Source organism: Myotis myotis, unplaced genomic scaffold, assembly GCF_014108235.1.
Source record: "Myotis myotis isolate mMyoMyo1 unplaced genomic scaffold, mMyoMyo1.p scaffold_m19_p_8, whole genome shotgun sequence".
NCBI classification, from domain to species: Eukaryota; Metazoa; Chordata; class Mammalia; order Chiroptera; family Vespertilionidae; genus Myotis; species Myotis myotis.
In genome coordinates, this window is record NW_023416390.1 from 47,696,475 (window position 1) to 47,718,720 (window position 22,246).

Consider the following 22,246-nt stretch of genomic DNA (forward strand, 5'->3'; position numbering starts at 1 on the left):
AAGTTTTTAATATTCATTTTTAACACTTTATTAGAAATAAAGAACTCCAATGAAGATCAAGTTCTCTATCCACCTCTTCTACCTAGCAAAGTAGACCTCCGGCAGGTCACCATAATTCCACACAATGAGTGGGAAAGGATTCGAGATAGCATTGATGGCATGACAAGAAAAGCAGCATGCCTTCGCGCAGAAAGAAAGGCAAAGAAAGAAATGCATCTCCGATCCCAAGAAGTGGTAAAACATTGGGCTCGAACATATGCAGTAAGTATTAACCACCCAGGAGTACATAGCACTGAAGGCTTACTTTTTTTCTTAGCACTCTTATAAATGTTTTTACATATAGCTCTAGCCAGTTTGGCTCAGTGGATAGAGCATCGGCCTGTGGATTGAAGGGTCCCGGGTTCGATTCTGGTCAAGGGCACATGCCTGGGGTTGTGGGCTCGATCCCCAGTAAGGGGTGTGCAGGAGGCAGCCAATCAATGATTCTCTGTCAGCATTGATGATTCTATCTCTTTCTCCCTCTCCCTTCCTCTATGAAATCAATAAAAATATATTTTTAAAAAATATATTTTCCCTATAAAATATAAAAATGCATTGAAACACATTTTCAACACCTTTATTTAGGTATAAGTGACATGCAATAAATTGGATATATTTAAAGTGTACAGTTTGATAAGTTTTGGCATATAGACCCCTGAAACCATCATTATAATTAAGAAAATGAACATATTCACTACCCCAGAAAAGTTTATTCATAGCCCATTTTACTGCCTCTCACTCTTCCCCCCACTTTGTCTCCTATCTCTAGGCAACTACTGACCTGCTTTCCATTATAAATTTCACTCAACATGAAATATTTTCATGTTATTGTGTGTGTCAATTATTCATTCACTGTTATTGCTAAGTGGTGTTCCCATGTATGGATATATACCACAGTTTGTTTATCTGTTCAATTGTTGATATTTGAGCTGCTTCCTATAAATTTGGCTCCTATAAATAATGCTGCTGCCCTACCCGGTTTGGCACAGTGGGTAGAGCTTTGGCCTGCAGACTGAAGGGTCCCTGGTTCAATTCCAGTCAAGGGCACATGCCTGGGTTGCGGGCTCGATCCCAAGTAGGGGGTGTGCAGGAGGCAGCCGATCAATGATTCTCTTCTATGTTGATGTTTCTCCTCTCCCTTCCTCTCTGAAATCAATAAAAATATATATTTTTTAAAAAGCTGCTTATGGCCCTGACCGGTTTGGCTCAGCGGATAGAGCGTCGGCCTGCGGACTCAAGGGTCCGAGGTTCGATTCCAGTCAAGGGCATGTACCTTGGTTGCAGGCACATCCCCAGTGGGGAGTGTGCAGGAGGCAGCTGATCAATGTTTCTAACTCTCTATCCCTCTCATTTCCTCTCTGTAAAAAATCAATAAAATATATTTTAAAAAATAAATAAATAAAAATAAAAAAATAAAAAGCTGCTTATGAACTTTCATGTGTAAGTCTATGTATGGAGATATGCTTTCATTTCTCTTGGGTAAATATCTTGGTGTAGAATAGCTGAATCATATGATGTATGCTTATATATTATTATGTAAATATATGAAGGAACTTTGAAGTAAACACAGGAAACTAATAATAGTGGTTGTCTTAGAGATTGCCGATGTAAATTAGGATTGGAGGGAGAGTTTCACTGTATACATTTATAGTATTTTTGGGTTTTCAACCATATAACTGTGTTACCTACCTAAAAAGTTCAATTAAAAATTAGCTCATGAGTGTGACTTCTTATTTTATTTATTAATGATAAGTGCAAATACAATAAAGACTAATAATGAAAGTTTAAATGATCATATTACAATGTTCAATTTTGTAAAATTTAATTGAAAAATGAAAACAGATGACTGCTTTGGTCTTTTTTGCAGGGGATCAAAGAACAAAAACTTAAAGCCAAAAAGAAGCGTGATGAAGAAATAGAGGCTGAAAGACAAATTCTTGATCTGGAAGAAGCGATATACAAACAAGGAGAAAGAAGAAAGGCCATTGAACATGCAAAGCAATATCAATTTTACCAGACAGAAAGACTGAAAAACTTCCATGTACTACTCTGGTTTTCTTGTATTTTTATATATACTTAACATATTTATACACAATTAGATTTTATTTTCTTACAGTACTGTAATTTTTTTTTAATTTTTATTTTTGTAGTCAGGACTTCTTCTTAGTAGAGTGATGAAAGAACGCGATGCTCAGATTGAATCCCAAAAGAGTAGAATAAAATCTGATAAAAAATGGGAGGAACAACTGAAACTCAACATTGAAAAAGCTCTTAAGGAAGAACAAGAAAAAGCAGGAAAACAACGCAGAGATAGAATAGCTCTTGCCAATGATCATTTAAAACAGTATGTATATATAAATTACCTTGTTTGTACCTTTCTCTTTTTCTCATGGTGGATATAGCTTTTTTTCCTGATTATAAAAGTAATACATGCTAAAATACCTACTAAGTAGAAAAAAAAAATACAGGGAAAGAGGGCAAAACTCATTATCACTCCCTTACCCAGAGGTAATATATTGTCACTATAATGCTGCAGAACAAACAACCACACCTCTAGTAGCATTCACCAGTAGACATTTATTTCTCATGTATCTGGGGGTTGGTTGGGTGTGGCTGGCAGCTTTTGTTCAAACCGCAGGACTGGCTGGGTTTGCTTGTTGTGGGCAAGGCTCTGATCTGCTCCATGTGTATTCATTCTGAAGTCCTAGATGAAGGACCGGCAGTCACCTGTGGGAAGCTTTTCTTACGGTGCTGACAGAGATGCAGAAGAATGAGCACAAGCTTGCAAGAATGGGCCTAAACCCTAAGTCAAAGGTCAAGGAAACACATGGCCTACCATGAGTCTAAGTCATAAGGCTCGGCCCAACAACATTGGAACAGAGAAATAGACTCCCATGGGAGTGGGGAGTGAGAGAGTGAGCTTTTTTGAATAATCTAATCCACCACAATAAGCTGTTTTTATTTTGGTATATAGCCATACAGACCTTTTTTGATGGTGGTGGTGAAGGTGGGTGGATTCATTGAGGTATAATTTACATTTAATAATAATCGACTTTTTAACAGCTTAGAGCTGTATACCTCACCCAAATCAGGACACGGAATACTTCCATCACCCCAAATGGGTTTCCTCATGCCCCTTTGCACTGAATTCTATCCCCCACCCTCCGCCCCTGGAAATCATTGATCCAGTGATGCAACCATTTTTCCTGATCATATATACTCACATTTTATAAAATAAAATTGGATCAACTACCATTTTATTAAATGTTTTTTTCATTTATCAATATGTCAGTAAATTGAAATCAAACCTGATCTCTTTTTTAAAAGTATAATTTTTCTTACTTTTCTAAATAACTGATACACACAAATAAGGCACAGGAAAAGGCACAAAGGAGATTCAGAAGAAAAAGTCTCTTCTGTGTCTACCAGCTACTTTGTTTCTCCAATGTGAGATTTACCAGTTTCTTTACACTATAGTTTAAATGTGTACAAATTGTATAAATACATAAAAAACTTTAAACATTACTGTGTTGGTAGACATCATAGAATTATAAAACATAGTTAAGCAAAATTAAAAATAAATTAAAAATCACTAGAAATTCAGTGATCTAGAGTAGGCACTGTTAACATTTGGGTGTATGTCTGTTCTTAAAAATTAAATAAGCATAATAAATGCATTTATGCTTATTTAAATTCAAGCTATACAGCAAAATTTGGAGTAAAATTTGAAAGCTCATCTTCAGAGCCATCCTATTTAATGTCTGTCTCTTTAAGTCTCATTTTCCTCTTCCTAAATAGCCATTATAAAAAGTTTTATAACTATCCCTTCAGAATGTTTTATTGAAGTTACTAATGCTTATATATAGCACATATTTAAGTGTGTATGTATTTTTTTTAATATATTTTATTGATTTTTTACAGAGAGGAAGGGAGAGAGATAGAGAGCCAGAAACATCAATGAGAGAGAAACATCGATCAGCTGCCTCCTGCACATCTCCCACTGGGGACATGCCCGCAACCCAGGCACATGCCCCTGACCGGAATCGAACCCGGGACCCCTCAGTCCGCAGGCCGACGCTCTATCCACTGAGCCAAACCGGTTTCGGCGTGTATATGTATTTTTTAACTTGGATGTTATACAATATATTTTTCTGTGACTTCATTTTTTCACTCAACAATATACCTTGAATATCTTTTTATGCCAGAATATATGGATCAGTCACATCTTTTAAAATAATTATATTGTATACTAAGCATGTACCATTATTTATCCTATGTAATAAAAGCCCAGCGACCGAACGGTGGAACAACCAGACCAACCAGTCAACCAGTTGCTATGACATGCACTGACCACCACAGGGCAGATGCTCAAGGCAGGAGCTGCCCCCTGGTGGTCAGTGCACTCCCATAGTGGGAGTGCCACTCAGAGGGCAGGCCCACAGCCGCTCAGCTAACTGAGATGAGCGGAGCTCCCACAGCGGGCCAATCCCCACAGGCCATGCCCCTCACCAGTGCATGAATCCCATGCACCGGGCCTCTAATTTAACTATAACTATTATTGAGGGAAATTTGGGTGCCCCCCATTACTAACAATGTTGCAGGTCATCCTTAGCATATATCCTTAGTAACTTTTGTGCAAAGATGTATTTATGTAGGATAGAGTTCTTGAAATGGACTTGGATTTTACATATGGAGAGTGATACCAAATTGCCTTTGAGAAGGCTTTCAGTGCATTCATCAATGATGTCTGACACCCTTTATACTATAATCAATACTGGTACTTTTTTTGGCAAAAAATTATATCTTTTAATTTACATTTCTAGTAATTTTAGTGAGACAGCATTTTTTCATGTATAAATGGCCATTTGTTTGGGTTTTTATTATCATGAATTGGTTATCCCATTGTTCTTGTGTAGGTTGTTTCATATTGGTATGTAGTTTGTCATTGATTAAAAACTGATTAATAAGGAGTTTTATATATATTGATATTCTAATTTATTAGTCATTGCAGATTTTGTCATCATTCTGAATGGTTTTTAGTAGTTATTTATTTTTATGTGTTCAAATCTCTCTTTTTGTTATTTTATTTTTGTATATATATTTATTTCTCAGAATCACAAATGTCTAAATGACATAGACATCAATTCTCAGGATGTACTAGTATATGTTGCCAGATTGTATTCTTCAGTTATTTTAACCCTTAGTAAAAGGAGAAGGGTGACTTTTGGATTTATTGTAATTTTTTTTCTTTGGCAGTGTAGAAATCCAAGGGTTTGTGCAAGTTATGGACAGAGCCGTTGGCAAAGGGAGGCAAATATTTAGCCAGTGAGTCTCCTTTGAGACATCTCTCTTTTTATGTTGGCTGTTGCAGCTCAGAGATCATTATAGGTAGCAGATTAATCTCCAGCAAGCTACCTGGCAAGTGCTAACACCTTCACAGGCCATCTGTCCCCCTGTAGCCTTTGCAGGCTGTGTTTGGGCCATAGGATCATCTTTCTTTTTTTTTTTTTTTTAAAACACAGTCATACATTTCTTTTTCTTTTTTTTAAAATATATTTTATTGATTTTTTACAGAGAGGAAGGGAGAGAGATAGAGAGCCAGAAACATCGATGAGAGAGAAACATCGATCAGCTGCCTCCTGCACATCCCCCACTGGGGATGTGCCCGCAACCCAGGCACATGCCCCTGACCGGAATCGAACCTGGGACCCTTCAGTCCGCAAGCCGACGCTCTATCCACTGAGCCAAACCGGTTTCGGCATAGGATCATCTTTCCAAGTGGTCTTGGGCAACAGGTTAGAGGTTAAAGCAGGTTCTAGGATTTGCTTTAGTTGTTTCTTTGGCTTATTTTCATGTAGTCTAGATGTTCGTCAGGCTCTGAGGTAAGCACAAATTCCTTCACAGTGGACTCAGTCTTTGTGGATGGTGGCCAAGTATTACCTATCCTCACTTTACTTTTTACTGACATATTTTTTTACCAGAAATCTCTTGAAAATTCAGGTATGTGAGTAAGGCCTTGCTATAGCTTCTAGTAGTGATGTAGAATTCCCTTCCTCCCATTGCTTGCATTGAGAGGAATTAGGAGGAAAATGTTTGACACGTGAGCTTGGGTTGCCAATTTGGTTCCAGATTCTTACATCTTAAATTTATTAAGAAAATTCAATTCTATAATTGAATACAACAGAGGAAAATGTAAATTATAATTTTTTTTTAATAAATGAATTTACAAATTATCACTAAGTTGTGATTATTACATCTCTAGCATAGGCAACTGAAAAGAAGGTGGTATTATTCACTAAGATAAGAACAAGAGACCAAAAGGATCTGTTTAGAAGAGGAGGAGGATGAGTTTGGTCTTAGACAAAGTGAATAGATAGTCAGGTGGTGATGTCTAGTGGGTTGTTTCTATAAGAATCACATGTGTGAATTGTAATAGGATCAGACCTCATATTTGATGTTTGACTGCTGATTTCTTTGTAGGCCTCACCCTCCCTTCCCCTTTGGCCCTACATCTGAAAAGGCTGATAAGAAGGCCCCTGGACTTCTCTTTTCCTTTGGTACCAGCAGAGAATTTATATCTCGCCTGCACAGGAACTTTCCCCAGTCCCACCCATTAGTCTGGGGGAAGGCCCAAATCTATTCCCTTTGCTTTTCCCAAGTCATTCCAGACTTACTTGTGTCTGTACAGCTCTCCCAGTAGTTTCTTGTGTGAGTAATACTTTCTCCCAACTTCTCTTGGTGCTTGGAATGTCATCTGAACCAAATTTTGGATAGGAGCCCCTAAAGCTTTTGTAGGAGGACAACACAACATATGTATAAGCTCAAGTCAGATCTGGGCTAGACAAATATAGATTTGGGGCCTTCAGGATGTGAATCAGAGATAGCAATGAGATTTCATGACAAATTCTACTCTGATTATTAGGTAGAGGCTGTCCAGTGCGTTGGGTTGGGCAGGTCCAAAACTCAGCAGTAAAGAGTTTTGCATTGCATATTGGTGTCTGCTGTGGACATGGGTGTTGGAAGTAAAGATCTAAATGTTATGTCTTTTTTCCCTGAACTAGAGGATCTCGGATTTCCTCCAATACGTTAACTTCGCATTAAGCTAAATTAATGGCAGGTAGTTGAGTAGTCTACCCAAACTAAGATAAAAGTCTTTATTGACAGGTAATTCAATATTATTTAATAGTTACATATTATTTATATAATTCATTGACAATATTACCTCTGCACTGACCCTAGATCTATTTTTGTTCTTACTTAAAGTTCTATGTGAAAACAATGCATTATTCAACACAAGCATCGGTATAATGTTGGTGATTCCAAATTGGCTAAAGAATGTTAAAATTGCAAAATTTTTTATATCATGTTGTTTTTCCTTAATATAGCAATTTTATTTTATTTTTAATATATTTTATTGATTTTTTACAGAGGAAGGGAGAGGGATAGAGAGTTAGAAGCATCGATGAGAGAGAAACATCGATCAGCTGCCTCCTGCACAGCCCCTACGGGGGATGTGCCCGCAACCCAGGTACATGCCCTTGACCGGAATCGAACCTGGGACCTTTCAGTCCGCAGGCCGACGCTCTATCCACTGAGCAAAACTGGTTAGGGCAATATAGCAATTTTAAAACTTCATTTCTCAAAATTGGATACATCTCTTTTTATAATGTCCTTTAAATCTTTATTGTTAACTTGTGAGTTTGCTTCTAAGAGACTGATAAAATATTTAATAGTTCTAATAACCTAAACAAACAAGTGAATCAAAATTTGAAAACCTAGTTTTTTTTAGGGCAATCATAGACCTGGTTTAACTGTGGCCAGCAGTGACTTTTTTCTATGACTCCAAAGTATTTACTCTGTACAGATGCATCAATTAGGCATCTCCTATCCTAAATTGGCTTAATAATACAACAGGGAACTTACTGCTCTTTTAACTGGATAGTCCTCCATGGCACAGGGGAAGGGAATTTTCCCCTCCTGGAAGCTAAGGGAGGAGACTCCAAGAGAAAAAAAAGTTTTTGATTAGGCACATGTGAAAGAAAGGTTTACCCCTCAGTCTTTTAGTCCATGTAAGTAGGTTGTGACTCTATCCTGTGCCTACCTGTTCAGGAATAAGAATAAAAAAAACAAAAAACAAAACTAGAGACAGCAGACAGCGGCCATGGAGCAGCCTGCACATTGTTGATTGGCTGACAGGCACGCATTTCGGGCCCAGCTGTCTTGCCGGCATGTGGACTGGCGACCAGAGGAGGGCACTCAGAGCCTGCAATAAACTGAAGGCGGAATCGCCTGCAGTGACAATGGGGGGTCTTGGGAGCCAATTGTCCAGACCCGAGCTCCACAGTGAGGAGGCTCTTCGGGATCTCTGAAGAACTCGGACATTCAGCCCCTTGACAGAACCAGCATTTGGTAGCTTCCCACTCAGAAGGTAAGCTCGTCAATGCTGGCTACAGGAGGGATGACAACCAGCGTGGCCAGTTGGATAAGGAAACCTTCGTTTCTCTCCTTCCATCAAACCCCATCCCCTGAGTGGCTACCCATACCTTAGGTAGCATGTCTAGTGCTGAAATTGAGAAGCCCTAGGGATTAAGGACTTTTCTGAAAAATAATGTCACATTCCACCATACAGTCCTTCAGTGAGCTGGTCCTTCCTAAAGGAAAGAAATATTTGGAATCCTAGTGTGGGAGTTAATTTGGGTGAGGAATGAAACAAATTTCAAAGGAAGGAAAATATTGGTAATTCTGGGCCAACCATTTTGGATTTGGTGTTAACCACAGCTCTTTATATATGTCTTGTCCCCCTCCTCCCTAAAAATATCCACAAGTTCTTTCTTACAGCCTCAAATCATCCCAGATTATAATTAATTTATTCAATATATAACATTTTTTTTGGTTTGTTTTAGAATAAAGGAACATGAAGAGGAAGAAGAAAGGAGGAGAAAATCTGAAGAAAATGATGCTGAGGAAATAAAGCGACAGAATGCATTATATGAAATAGAAATGAGAAAAAAACTAGAAGAGAAAAATAAAGAGATAAAGGAAAGAAGGAAACTATTTTTTGTAAGTTGAAAATACAGCATCTCTTCAAAATATGTACAAAGTTTAATGACTACATTGTAGTATACTTTTTTATAAATAATAGTGGATAGAAAACAAGTTGCTATTAAATTGGATTTCTAAGTATATTGGGGAGAGCTATACTTGCTATGGTTTTATGTGGATGTGCTCACATGCAAGAGCAAGAAATAAGAGAATGAAGATTTTTTTCAAATGACTTTATTTTCTTATCCTTAAAATGAGTTATCATATATATATTGTTATAAACATATAGTATCTCTTGATTTATCAATTTTAGTCATTTTCTGTGTCTTTGCCCTGGTAGTTGAGGATTTAGCTCAGCTTTGCTATTCTTGGAACACAGATGGCTTCTGGCCTCCAGGTTGCCTCATGGCCCTGAATGGCTGCTGGAGCTCCTGCCTCGTGACCACATTCAAGGCAGCAAGAAGGAAGGAAGGAAGAAGGACAAAAAAGAGAGCCCTGCCTTGGCCGGGTACCTGAGTTGGTGGGAACATCGTCCTGTCCACCAAAAGGTTGATTCACAGAGCACATACCTAGGTTTCGGGTTTGATCCCAGATTTGGGGTGCATATGGGGGGCAGTCAGTCGATGTTTCTCTCTTACATTGATGTTCTCTCTCTCTCCCCCCTTCCTTTCTCTCTAAAATCAAGAAAAACATATCCTCAGGTGAGGATTTAAAAAATAATAAAAATAAATCTCTATTAAAAAAATTTTTTGTTAGAATATACATCTATATATTTTCTTGTATATGTGCTAAAACGAAGTCTGGAGTAGGAATTAGTTTCACAGTGATTGAGTGTAGTGGGTGGAGTTAGAAATAAGCAGATACATAGTAGATGGGGTAAATATATATATATATATATATATATATATATATATATATATATATATATGTGTGTGTGTGTGTGTGTGTGTGTGTGTGTGTGTGTTTCAGAGAGGAAGAGAAAGGGATAGAGAGATAGAAACATCAATGATGAGAGAGAGAGAATAATTGATTGGCTGCCTTCTGCATGCCCCCTACTAGGGATCAAGCCCACAACCCAGGCATGTGCCCTTGACAAGAATGGAACCTGGGATTCTTCAGTCTGCAGGCTGATGATCTATCCACTGAGCCAAACCAGCAAGGGTGGGATAGGTGTCTTTTAAATATTTTTAATGTGTATACTGTGTGACTATATTAACTATTTTTTTAATATATTTTTTATTGATTAAGATATTACATATGTGTCCTTGTCCCCACGTTACCCTCTACCCCCCACCCCCCCCACCCCCGCTCATGCCCTCACCCCCCCGTTGTCCATGTCCATTGGTTAGGCCTATATGCTTGCATATAAGTCCTTTGGTTGATCTTTCCCCCTTACCCCCACCCTCCCCTACCTTCCTTCCAAGTCCCGACAGTCCAATCAATGCCTCTCCGTCTCTGGATCAGTCCTTGTTCATCAGCTTATGTTGTTCATTATATTCCACAAATGAGTGAGATCCTGTGGTATTTATCCGCTCTCAAGTTCCATCCATGCTGTGGCAAATGGTAAGAGTTCCTTTTTCTTCTTCCTCTTCTTAAAGAATACCTTTCAGCATTTCATATAATGCTGGTTTGGTGGTGATGAACTCCTTTAGCTTTTTCTTATCCGTGAAGCTCTTTATCTGACCTTCTATTCTGAATGATAGCTTTGCTGGATAAAGTAATCTTGGTTGCAGGTTCTTGCTATTCATCACTTTGAATATTTCTTGCCAGTCTCTTCTGGCCTGCATGGTTTCTGTTGAGAAATCAGCTGACAGTCGTATGGGTACTCCCTTGTAGGTAACTGACTGTCTTTCTCTTGCTGCTTTTAAGATTCTCTCTTTATCTTTTGCTCTTGGCATTTTAATTATGATGTGTCTTGGTGTGGTCCTCCTTGGATTCCTTTTGTTTGGGGTTCTCTGCGCTTCCTGGACTTGTAAGTCCATTTCTTTCACCAGGTAGGGGAAGTTTTCTGTCATTATTTCTTCAAAAAGGTTTTCAATATCTTGCCCTCTCTCTCCTTCTGGTACCCCTATAATTCTGATGTTGGTACGCTTGAAGTTGTCCCAGAGGTTCCTTACACTATCTTCATATTTTTGGAATCTCTTTTCTTTTTTCTTTTTCGGTTGGGTATTTTTTGTTTCTTTGTATTTCAAATCTTTGACTTGATTCTTGGGATCCTCTTTTCTGCTGCTGGATCTCTGTAAATTATTCTTTATTTCAGTCAGTGTATGCTTAATTTCTAGTTGGTCCTTTTTCATGTCCTCCATGGTCTCCCTATACTTATTGAGGGATTCATTAAATTTATCGGCGGTTTCCATAAAATTCTTGAAAAACCTTATAACCGTGGCCTTAAACTCTATATCCAATCGTTTGCTTTCCTCCATTTCTGCCATTTGTGACCTGTTTCTTTGTCTCCGCATTTTGGCAGCTTCCCTGTGTTGATAGAGTGGCCCTGTGCGCCAGGTGTCCTGTAGGGCCCAGTAGCTCAGCCTCCCCAGTTACCTGGGGTGAACACTCTTGGTGCACTCTTGGTGCCTTGGTTGTTGTAGAATCACTGGGAGGAATTGACCTCCAGGCCAATTGGCTGTGAGAATCAGCTGTGTCTAAAGTGGGAGAACTTCTGTGCTGAAGACACCCTTCTGGGGCAAGACTTGCTTCAGTGGGGCTTTGGTGCTCACTGAGTCTGCTCCCTGAGTGCGTCCCTTATGGATCTGAGGAGTTGCAGTCTGGATGGACCCCCTCTGACCACTGGGTACAGTGGCTCCTGGATCTAAGGAGGTGCTAATTCAGCCTCTGCCTGAGGCCACACAGCAGGAGCCACGAAGAGGCTCAGCTGTGAAGCAATGCAAGCCACTGCGGGGCCTTGGGCCTTCTCTTGGAAGTTCCAGGTCTGCCTGGTTCGGCTGCAGTTAGGTACATTCACATGCAAAAGCCTCTGCGGCAGCCTGGGTGGGGCGGGGTCTCAGGGAGTCAGAGGGCGGAGAAAGCGGCCATGGCCGATTCTCCGCCCGTCGCGAGTCTCAGTGTTCCGGTAACGGCTGCAAGCACCTCTGAGGGAAAGCCGCCCTCAAGTTCGCTCGCTGCCGGACAGACCAGCTTCTCCCCGTGTGAGACCTGGGTCCCCAGAGACTTCCCGGAACCGGAGTTCAGAGCCGGCGGGAGTTTGTGATTCAAAAAGACAGCCGCGTCCTCAGGCGCCACCCCCTTTCCTCGCGCGCGCGCCGCCGTACCTCTGCACTTCACCTCCGCAGCGCCTCTGGCTCTCAGCGTGCTTTTCTTTCCTTCTCGTTGTGGACTTTACACTCAGCCAGCCTTCCTGTTGTTCTGGATGATGTTTGCTCAGTCCTTTGGGGTAATTTTCAATTGTTGTGTGAGGCAATAATTTCCCGGTGTTTACCTATGCCGCCATCTTAGTTGCTCCCCCAACTATTTTTAAAAATATATTTTTCTTGACTTCAAAGAGAAAGGAAGAAGGAGAAAGAGGTAGAAACATCAAAAATGAGACTCATTGATCAGCTGCCTCCTGCACACCCGCTACTAGGGATCAAGCCCACAACCCCGGCATGTGCCCTTGACCAGAATTGAACCCGGAATCCTTCAATCTGCAGGCTGATGCTCTATCCACTGAGCCAAACTGGCTAGGGCTGATGGGTTTTTTTCTGATTATTGAATTATTTTAGTTACATATTTTTAGAGAAATGAACTATTTAAAAAGAAATATAGAAAAGCATAAAGAAGGTGTAAAAGTCACTTATAATCTCAAAGATAACTAACATTTGATACATTTCTTTCAGTTATATATACATTATAAACCTGCTAAATATGCTACTTAGTGTTTATATTCTGTTTGCCCTTCACTCAGCAATTGTATTATTTGTATTCTTCCCATGTCACTGGAAGTATAATTTATTTAACCATTTTTCCATTATTGAATATTTGAGGTTGTTTCCAACTTGTCACCATTATAAATAACTTTGAAGTGCATGGTATATAAAACTTAGTGCATTTTTCTGATGATCTCGTTGGGATAAATTTCCAAGAGAGAAATAACTGGATCAGAATCTGTGACCGTTTGACAGGTTCTTGTTAGATATTTATATGTGAAAGATATTTTTCTTGATAGGCTAACACAGAACTTTTTCTCTAAGGAACATATGAATGATAAAAATATCATCAAAGCCGTAGAACAGCAGCAGCAAGAGGAGGAAGATGAAAAGATTAGAAAATTTATCAAAACAAAAAAGCGTCTTATACAAATGAGGAAAGAAAAAGAAGCTGAAACACACAGGTAAGCTTTTAAAATAACTCACATAATTAATAAATTATTTTGTTATAAATGAGAAGTTGTGACATGAAAGGAGCCTTTAGGAATAAAGGCCTCATTATTTTATGGATGACTCGAGCATTTGTGACACAATGACTTCAGTTTGGGGCATGTGATTTGGGGTTTCCCTGGAATATCAAGGACATCTGTCTGGTAGAAGGCTGGGAATACCGGAAATCTCCGCTCTGGACGGGTATGAGCTGGAGGTGGCTGTGTGAGGCATTGCTGTATATGCGGTTGTTAGAACTGTAGACACGGGTGACCTCACCTAAGGTAAATAGGTAAGAAATGAAGGTGGCATAGTCCTTAGGACAAATGCAGGAAGAAGGTAAGGTGCAGACCACAGAATAGCTTCTAGAGATTGGAGGAAAACCAGAGAAACAGCAGAGGAGGAGAGTTTCAGTTAAAAAAAAAAAAAAAAAAAAAAAAAAAAAAGGCAATCTTTAGTGTTAGATCAATAAAGGTATTAAATGAGATTTTTAAAAATTATGTATTAGATTTAGAGGTCAGTTTAGTGAGGAGTTTGGGATGAGGCGAGAGTGGGAAACCAGCGACAGTACATCGTGTTTCTGCCTAGATCATGCTTTTCTCTGATGGCTTTACATCACACTTAGAGTCTTTACTATGGCCACTAGGGCTCCACACCTGTCCTAATTCACAACTGCCTCCAGCCTCACCTCAGACCTGGTCTCTCACTGTTCTCTCCTTCCTTTCCTCTTCCTCGATCACAGGGGACCTCTCCTGTACCCTCTGGGGAATGCTCACCTCTCTTAACTCTTCAGGTCATTACTCAAATATTGCCTTCTCATTGAGGCTTTCTCTGACCACCTTAAAATTACAACCCCACCCCCACCCCCACATTGCTTATCCCTTTATTTTTTTTAGACCCACTGGTTTTGTATTATTTTTTTATTTTTCTTTATTGATTAAGGTATTACATGTGTGTCCTTATCCCCCCATTGCCCCCCCGCCTTGCCCTCACCCCCCTGGTGTCTGTGTCCATTGGTTAGGCTTATATGCATGCATACAAGTCCTTTGGTTGATCTCTCCCCCTTACCCCTACCCACCCCTACCTTCCCTCTGAGGTTTGACCATCTGATTGATGCTTCTCTGTCTCTGGATCTGTTTTTGTTCATCAGTTTATGTTGTTCATTATATTCCATAAATGAATGAGATCATGTGATATTTATCTTTCTCTGACTGGCTTATTTCACTTAGCATAATGGTCTCCAGTTCCATCCAGGCTGTTGCAAATGGTAAGAATTCCTTCTTTTTTACTGCAGCGTAGTATTCCATTGTGTAGATGTTCCACAGTTTTTTAATCCACTCATCTGCTGATGGGCACTTAGGCTGTTTCCAAATCTTAGTTATGGTGAACTATCCCTTTAATTGCTCTCGTTTTCCTGGTTGCATGATCTAGCACTATTTAAATTATTTATTGTTTGCTGTCCCTCTACCCCAGCTATAACAAAAGCTACATGAGGTCAGAGACTTTTAATGTTTTTGTTTATTATTAGTCTCCAGCACTTGGAATAGTGCCTGGCATATAGCAGGCAATCAATAAAAGTGTTAAAATATTGTTTTAAGCCTAGATGAAATGTCACCTTTTCCATGAAGCCTTTTTTTTTCTTTTATTTTCTTTTTCATTTGCCTATATCATTTTCTAGCTTTCTCGTGGCATTTGTATAGTTGCCCTTTGTCTGTATAGTTACTTGTGCAAATGTCTTTTCTCCACTTTAAATTGTAATTACCTTGGGATAGGCACTGTGTTCTTTCTCATAATTTCTGCCACATTGCTTTGCAAATTCACTCAGTAATTTAGTGAATTTGTCATATCTAAATTTAAAAGTATTTTTGGCCCAACATCCTAAATAAAAGTGCCCCAATCTTTTATTTTTTATACATTTTTAAATATATATTTTTTAATTTCAGAGAGGATAGGAGAGGGAGAGAGAGTGATATGAACATCAATGATGAGAGAGAATCATTGACCGGCTCCTACATGACCCACACTGGGGATGGAGCCTGCAACCCAGGCACATGCCCTGACCAGGAATCGAACCGTGATCTTCTGGTTTCATAGGTTGATGCTCAACCACTGCACCACACTGGCTGGGCCCCAATCCTTTATTTTATTTTTATTTATTTATTTAGTTAGTTAGTTGTGTGTGTGTGTTTTTTTATTTTGGGGGAGGGGACCCAAATCCTTTAAAAAATAAGGCAGTCTTCTCCCCCTTATCCATAGTTTTGCAGATAATAAGAGGATGGATTTATTCAGAATTTGATAACTTTTACTAGATTTTTTTGTATTTTATTTAAAGAAAGGCCTTTGATTTATTTTATAACTTAAGCCTCCAATGTTAGAGTAAACAGAGTAATATAGTAAAGTATTTAAAAATATTTTTCATTGTGGAGAATTTTAACACTTTATTTCTGATACACATGTACACATATACGAGATCATATTATATGCATTACTCCCGTTGGGTTTTTAGAATACCATAGTATTCTAATATGATAGTATTTGATCTGTTAACTGAGATGGCCACTAAGTGACTAACAGGCAGGTAGTGTATAAGGTAGTGTATACAGCGTGGATATGCTGGACAAAGGGATAATTCATGTCCCAGATGAGATGGAGTGAGATTTCATCACACTACTCAGAATGGTGTGCAATTTAAAACATAGAAATTGTTTTTTTCTGGAATTTTACATTGAATATTTTTGGACTGAGGTTGACCACAGGAAACTGAAACCACAGAAAGCAGAACCACAGAAAAGGGGGGGACTACTGCATACTTTATTCTAAAAATGAAGTATTAAAAATAATTTCCATTTAAAACAATCAATATTTATGCGAGGGGCAAAGGGGCTCCTTTTTGCCTTGTAAAAGACTAAAATATCTGACTCTCCAAATTATACTGACTCCATAGCAGATCTATTCATGAAGATTTGCATGATGGTTGCTTTGTTATAGGCTAATGGAGGAACGTAGAAAAAGAATAAATAACTTCCTGAGTGAAATAATAAAACAGAAACTTGACAATGAAGATATGATTCTTGCTAGAAATAGTGAAGAAGTTGAAGCTGAATGGGAAAAAAGAGAAAGAGATAAATATGAAAAAAATAAAGCAGAATTAAAAGCGATTGAAGAATATAGAGTCTTTGCGGTAAGCAACTTAATTTTGACAAATAAAAATTACACCAAAAAAAGTAAGCCCTTCCCACTGTCCTATCTACTCCCTCTGTATCCCAGACAAAAAAATATCAGAGATTTGAAAAATAATGTATGAATTATCTTCCTGTATTCTTGAAATCAGACCATGTTTACTTTCTAACAGAAGATAACATGACAATCAATTACAAATAATGTATTTATAGATGCAAAGTAATAATCTCTTCTGTTCTAATTTGGTGAAATATGCCATTGGCATTTTAATAGGAATTGCATTGGGTAGTATGGACATTTTAATGATGTTAATTCTTCCAGTCCGTGAACACGGTATATGCTTCCTCTGTGTCTTTCTTCAGTGTCCTATAGTTTTCTCAGTACAGGTCTTTTATCTTCTTGGTTAAATTTATTCCTAGGTACCTTATTTTTTGTTGTTGTTGCATTAGTATGAAATACAAGACATTTAATTCATTAATATACTTTGAATTTGAATGTTTTCAAGACAAATAATGCAAAAATTACCCTATTGCATTTCTGTATTTCTTAATTATTCAGAATTTATTTCCTCTATGACTGTCATAATATTTAAATTGGATAATTTATAAACATTGTAGCAACTAATTTTTTTATCTACAAAGATTTTCCTACCGTGAGAAGATCTACCTTTTTTTCTATTCCTGTATTTTTTTTTTTTTTAACAAATGTCATTCTATTTAAGTTGTCGTTGTGTGTCCTGATATTTGGGAGATAAGCTGTCCACATGGGGATGAGCCTAGGTGCATACAATTTTCCGCCCTTGCATTGCTCTGGGCTGACTTTCTGCTTGGAGCTTTCTGATCCGTGCCTTCTTTAGAGAGCAATGGTTGCTGAACATAGTTTAGTGTTTTCCTTTACCTTTTAACATCTAGATGAAAAACAAAGCAGAAGAAGAAAGACAAAGAAAAATTGAGGATAAAGAACATTTGCTGGCTGTCATGAAAGCGGACCAGATTTTCTATGAGCATGAAAAGGAGAAAAAACGCAAAAGTGATAAAGAACGTCTTGAAGTTCAAGATGCCCATATTCAGCAAATGGTAATTATTCCTGTTTATACTTATTTTAGTAATAACTATGTAAATAGAGTTCATGTGAATTTTCTTTCCAAAGCAGATTCCTTTGACAAGTGAGATCAGCTGGTCATTATGACACAATCCTATATAATAAAAGGGTAATATGCAAATTGACCCTAATGGTGGAACCGGAACAACTGGTCGCTATGACGCGCACTGACCACCAGAGGGCAGATGCTCAATGCAGGAGCTGCCCCCGGGTGGTCAGTGCGCTCCCACAGGGGGAGCACTGCTCAGCCAGAAGCTGGCTCGTGGCTGGCCAGCACAGCGGCAGTGCGGGGGGTCTCTCCCGCCTCCGCAGTAGCACTAAGGATGTCCAACTGACAGCTTAGGCCCACTCCTTGCAGGGAGCAGGTCCAAGCCATTAGTTGAACATCCCCTGAGGGCTCCTGGGCTACCAGAGGAATGTCCAACTGCCAACTTAGCCCCACTCCCTTGGGGAGCGGGCCTAAACTGACAGGTGGACATCCCCCAAGGGTTTCTGGACTGCAAGAGGGTGCAGGCTAGGCTGAGGGAAACCCCTGAGTGCATGAATTTTCGTGCATCGGGCCTCTAGTCTATACTAATAATAGAGGAATATGCAAATTGTCTAGGACGTCGTCACAGTAACGACCAAACAGCAGGCTGCATGGGGTGACCAGGCCAGCAGGGGGGGCAGTGAGGGACGACCAAACAACTGAACAGCAGGCCAGCAGGGGGATTAGTGAGGGATGACCAAACGACTGAACAGCAGGTTGCGTGGGGTGACCAGGCCAGCGGGGGGGGATAATTGGTGGCAACCAGGCCAGCAGGGGGGCAGTTGGGGATGACAAGTCTGGTGGGAGGGGGCAGTTGGGGGTGACCAGGCTGGCGGGGGGCAGTTAGGGGTGACCAGGCCAGCGGGGGGGGCAGTTAGGGGAGATAAGGCCACAGGCAGAGGCAGTTAGGGGTGATCAGGCTGGCAGGCAGGTGAGCAGTCAGGAGCCAGCAGTCCCAGATTGTGAGAGGGTGCAGGCTGGGCTGAGTGATCCTTGCCCCCGTGCACGATTTCGTGCACTGGGCCTCTAGTATCTAATCTAATAATAAACAGAGTAACTGACCATACCTTCGCTACGCCTCCCACTGGCTAATCAGCGAGATATGTAAATTAACCACCAACAAAGATGGTGGTTAATTTGCATATGTAGGCACGAAGCGGAGCAGCAAAGGCACTGAAGGCAGCTCTGGCCGGAGCAGCGAAGGTGCTGAAGGCGGCTCCGGCTGGAGCAGCAAAGGCCTGGGTGCTGGGTGCTGGAGGAAAACTGGTGCCAGCAGCCAGGGGAAGGGAAGGCCTATTGCACAAATCTTTTCGTGCAACAGGCCTCTAGTCCTATCTAATAAAAGAGAAACATGGTAATTGGCGTATGACCGCTACCCTTCCCATTGGCTAATCAGGGCAATATGCAAATTAACTGCCAGCCAAGATGGCGGCTGGCAGCCAGGCAGCTTGAAACTAACATGAGGCTTGCTTGCTTCAGTGATGGAGGACTCCAACATTCCCCGCCTGCCGCTGCAGGCCTCTGAGCTGCAACTCTAAGCAACTATGTAACAAATATAGAAGCTAAACAAAACCCCAGAAACCTGCTTTAGTCTCCAGGCTTCAGCCAGCAGGATCGCAACATTGTAAGCAAAGGCCAGAAACCTATTTTCAGCAGCGGAGGCCTAAGAGCTGGAGCCAAGCCTCAAAGCTAAAGCTGGCCCAGAATAAAAAAAAAAAAAAAAAAAAAAAAAGGAGCGGTTGGGAGCTTCAGTCACCCCCAGCCTGAAAACAGCCCTCAGCCCCTCACCCAGACTGGCCAGGCACCCCAGTGGGGACCCCCACCCTGATCCAGGACACCCTTCAGGGCAAACCAGCCGGCACCCACCCGTGCACCAGGCCTCTACCCTATATAGTAAAAGGGTAACATGCCTCCCAGCACCGGAATCAGCGGAGCCGCGAGGCCTCCCGGCATCGGGATCAGCGTGACAGGGGGCAGGGCCCAAACCCCCTGATCGCCCTGTGGCTCTGTGTGTGACAGGGGGCGGGGCCACAACCTCCCTATCCGCCCTGCTCTGTTCGTGACAGGGGAAGGCGCCCCAACCCCCTGATCAGCCCTGCTCTGTGCCTGATAGGGGGGAGCCCCCCAACCCCCTGATCGCCCTGCGGCTCTGTGTGTGACAGGGTGCGGCGCCCCAACCCCCTGATCGGCCCTGCTCTGAGCCCGACCAGGGGCTGCACCTAGGGATTGGGCCTGCCCTCTGCCACTCGGGAACAGGCCTAAGCCAGCAGGTCGTTATCTCCTGAGGGGTCCCAGACTGTGAGAGGGCACAGGCCGGGCTGAGGGACTCCCCTCCCCCCCGAGTGCACAAATTTTTGTGCACCGGGCCTCTAGTATATATATAATAGACTAGCAACTGGGCAATTGGCCAACCAGCTGGTAGGTATGATGCACACTGACCACAAGGGGGCAGACGCTCAATGCAGGAGGTGCTGAGTGACAGCAAGTTTGCAGAGTGCCCTCTTGTAACTATCGGACTCCTAGGGGGGATGTTGGACTGCCGGTTTCGACCCAACCCCCATAGGCTAGGCTGAGGGACCCCACCTGTTGGAGGCACCCTGCTTATTCTGCAGACACCCTTCATGCCCCGGTGCCACCCCACGTGCAGCCGGCCAGGGAGGGATGGTGAGAGGTTGGCTCCAGGGCGTGTCCGGCCCATCTAGCCCAGTCCTGCCCCGCTGGCCACCTTTTAATTAATTTCCTTTCAATGTGCACAAATTTGTGCACTGGGCCTCTAGTTACTCAGAAATTATATTGATTGGGATCTTACAGGTTTCACATCTAAAGTGAGTACCAGAAATTTTAGAACATGTATGAAGGACCTGGCATGCAATCATTTGTAACTAAAAACTGTCTTACAAAATGGCTGTACCATTTTCCATTCCTACCAACAACATATATGAAGACAACTTGCTCCATATCCTCACTATCACTTAGTACTATCCTTTGATTTAGACTATTATAGTGTAGTGATGTTTCATGGTGGTGTTATGCATTTCCCTAATGACTAAAAATATTGAACATCTTTTCATGTCTTCTTAACTATATGTGTGCCTTCTTTTGTGAAGTGTTTATTCAAATCTTTTGTTAATTATTTGATTGGGTTGTTTGATTTCTTTTTTTTTTTAAATATATTTTATTGACTTTTTTACAAAGAGGAAGGGAGAGGGATAGAGAGTTAGAAACATCGATGAGAGAGAAACATCCATCAGCTGCCTCCTGCACACCCCCCACTGGGGATGTGCCTGCAACTAAGGTACATGCCCTTGACCGGAATCGAACCTGGGACCCTTCAGTCTGCAGGCCGACGCTCTATCCACTGAGCCAAACCGGCTTTGGCAGGTTGTTTGATTTCTTATTGTTGAGTTTTAACTTGTTTTTTAATGTGGTAAAATATATATAATATAAAATTTACTGTTTTATCCATTAAACAGAACTCTCTATTCTCCCTTCCAGCCTCTGGTAACCACTGTTCTATTTTCTGTTTCTATTAATATGATTATTCCAGGTACCTTATATTAGTGCAATCATATAATATTTGTCCTTTTGGTATCTTATCTCACTTAACATAACGTCTTCAAGGTTCATTCGTGTTGCCACATATGTCAGTTTCATTCTTTTGTTTTGTTTTGTATTGGTTAATCCTCACCAAAGGATATTTTTCCATTGATTTTTAGGGAAAGTGGAAGAGAGAGGGAAAGAGAGAGAGAAACATCGATGTGAGAGAAACACATCGATTGGTTGCCTCCTAGGCCTGGGCCAGGGAGGTGCCTACAACCAAGACATGTGCCCTTGACTGGAATCAAACCCGGGACCTTTTGGTCCACAGGCCAAAGTTCTATCCACTGAGCTAAACCAGCTATGGCTCAGTTTCATTCTTATTAAGGCTGAATAACATTCCATTGTACATGTATACTGCATTTTGTTTATCCATATATCCATCAATAGATTTGGGTTGTTTCCATCTTTTGGCTATTGCAAAGAATGCTTCTGTGCACATTGGTATACAAATATCTGTTTGAGTTTCTTCTTTCAGTTCTTTTGTTTACATACCCAGAAGTGGAATTGCTGGGTTACATGGTAATTCTATATTTAGTTTATTTTTAGAACCATTGTACTGTTTTCTATAGCAGCCGTACCTTTCTACATTCCCACCAGCAATGTTCAAGGGTTCCAATTTCTCCAAATTCCAACAAATTGTTTTCTGGGTTTGTTGTTGTTGGGTTTAAAAAATATATATATTTATATATATATTTTTTCATTGATTTCAGAGAGGAAGAGAGAGGAAGAGAGAGAGGGAGAGAGAGAAACATTGATGCTGAGAGAGAATCATTGATTGACATCCCTCTGGGAGCCCGGGAGACCTCAGGGGATGTCCGACTTTGGCTAAGCCAAAGTTAGACATCCTTAGCACTGCAGAGGAGGCAGGAGAGGCTCCTGCCACCACTGCTGCTGTCCCAGCTAT

General features: G+C 40.8%; 1 protein-coding gene across 1 annotated transcript in view; it reads left to right on the top strand.

Moving 5' to 3' along the window:
* Positions 1–22,246, top strand: part of CCDC173 (coiled-coil domain containing 173) — a 33,998-nt gene that overhangs the window by 3,452 nt on the left and 8,300 nt on the right. Inside the window, exons 2-8 of the mRNA XM_036319931.1 lie at positions 35–261; positions 1,907–2,080; positions 2,190–2,383; positions 8,943–9,099; positions 13,269–13,408; positions 16,422–16,614; positions 17,525–17,689. Of these exons, the coding sequence (XP_036175824.1) occupies positions 35–261; positions 1,907–2,080; positions 2,190–2,383; positions 8,943–9,099; positions 13,269–13,408; positions 16,422–16,614; positions 17,525–17,689 (1,250 nt within the window). The remainder of the gene's footprint in view (positions 1–34; positions 262–1,906; positions 2,081–2,189; positions 2,384–8,942; positions 9,100–13,268; positions 13,409–16,421; positions 16,615–17,524; positions 17,690–22,246) is intronic.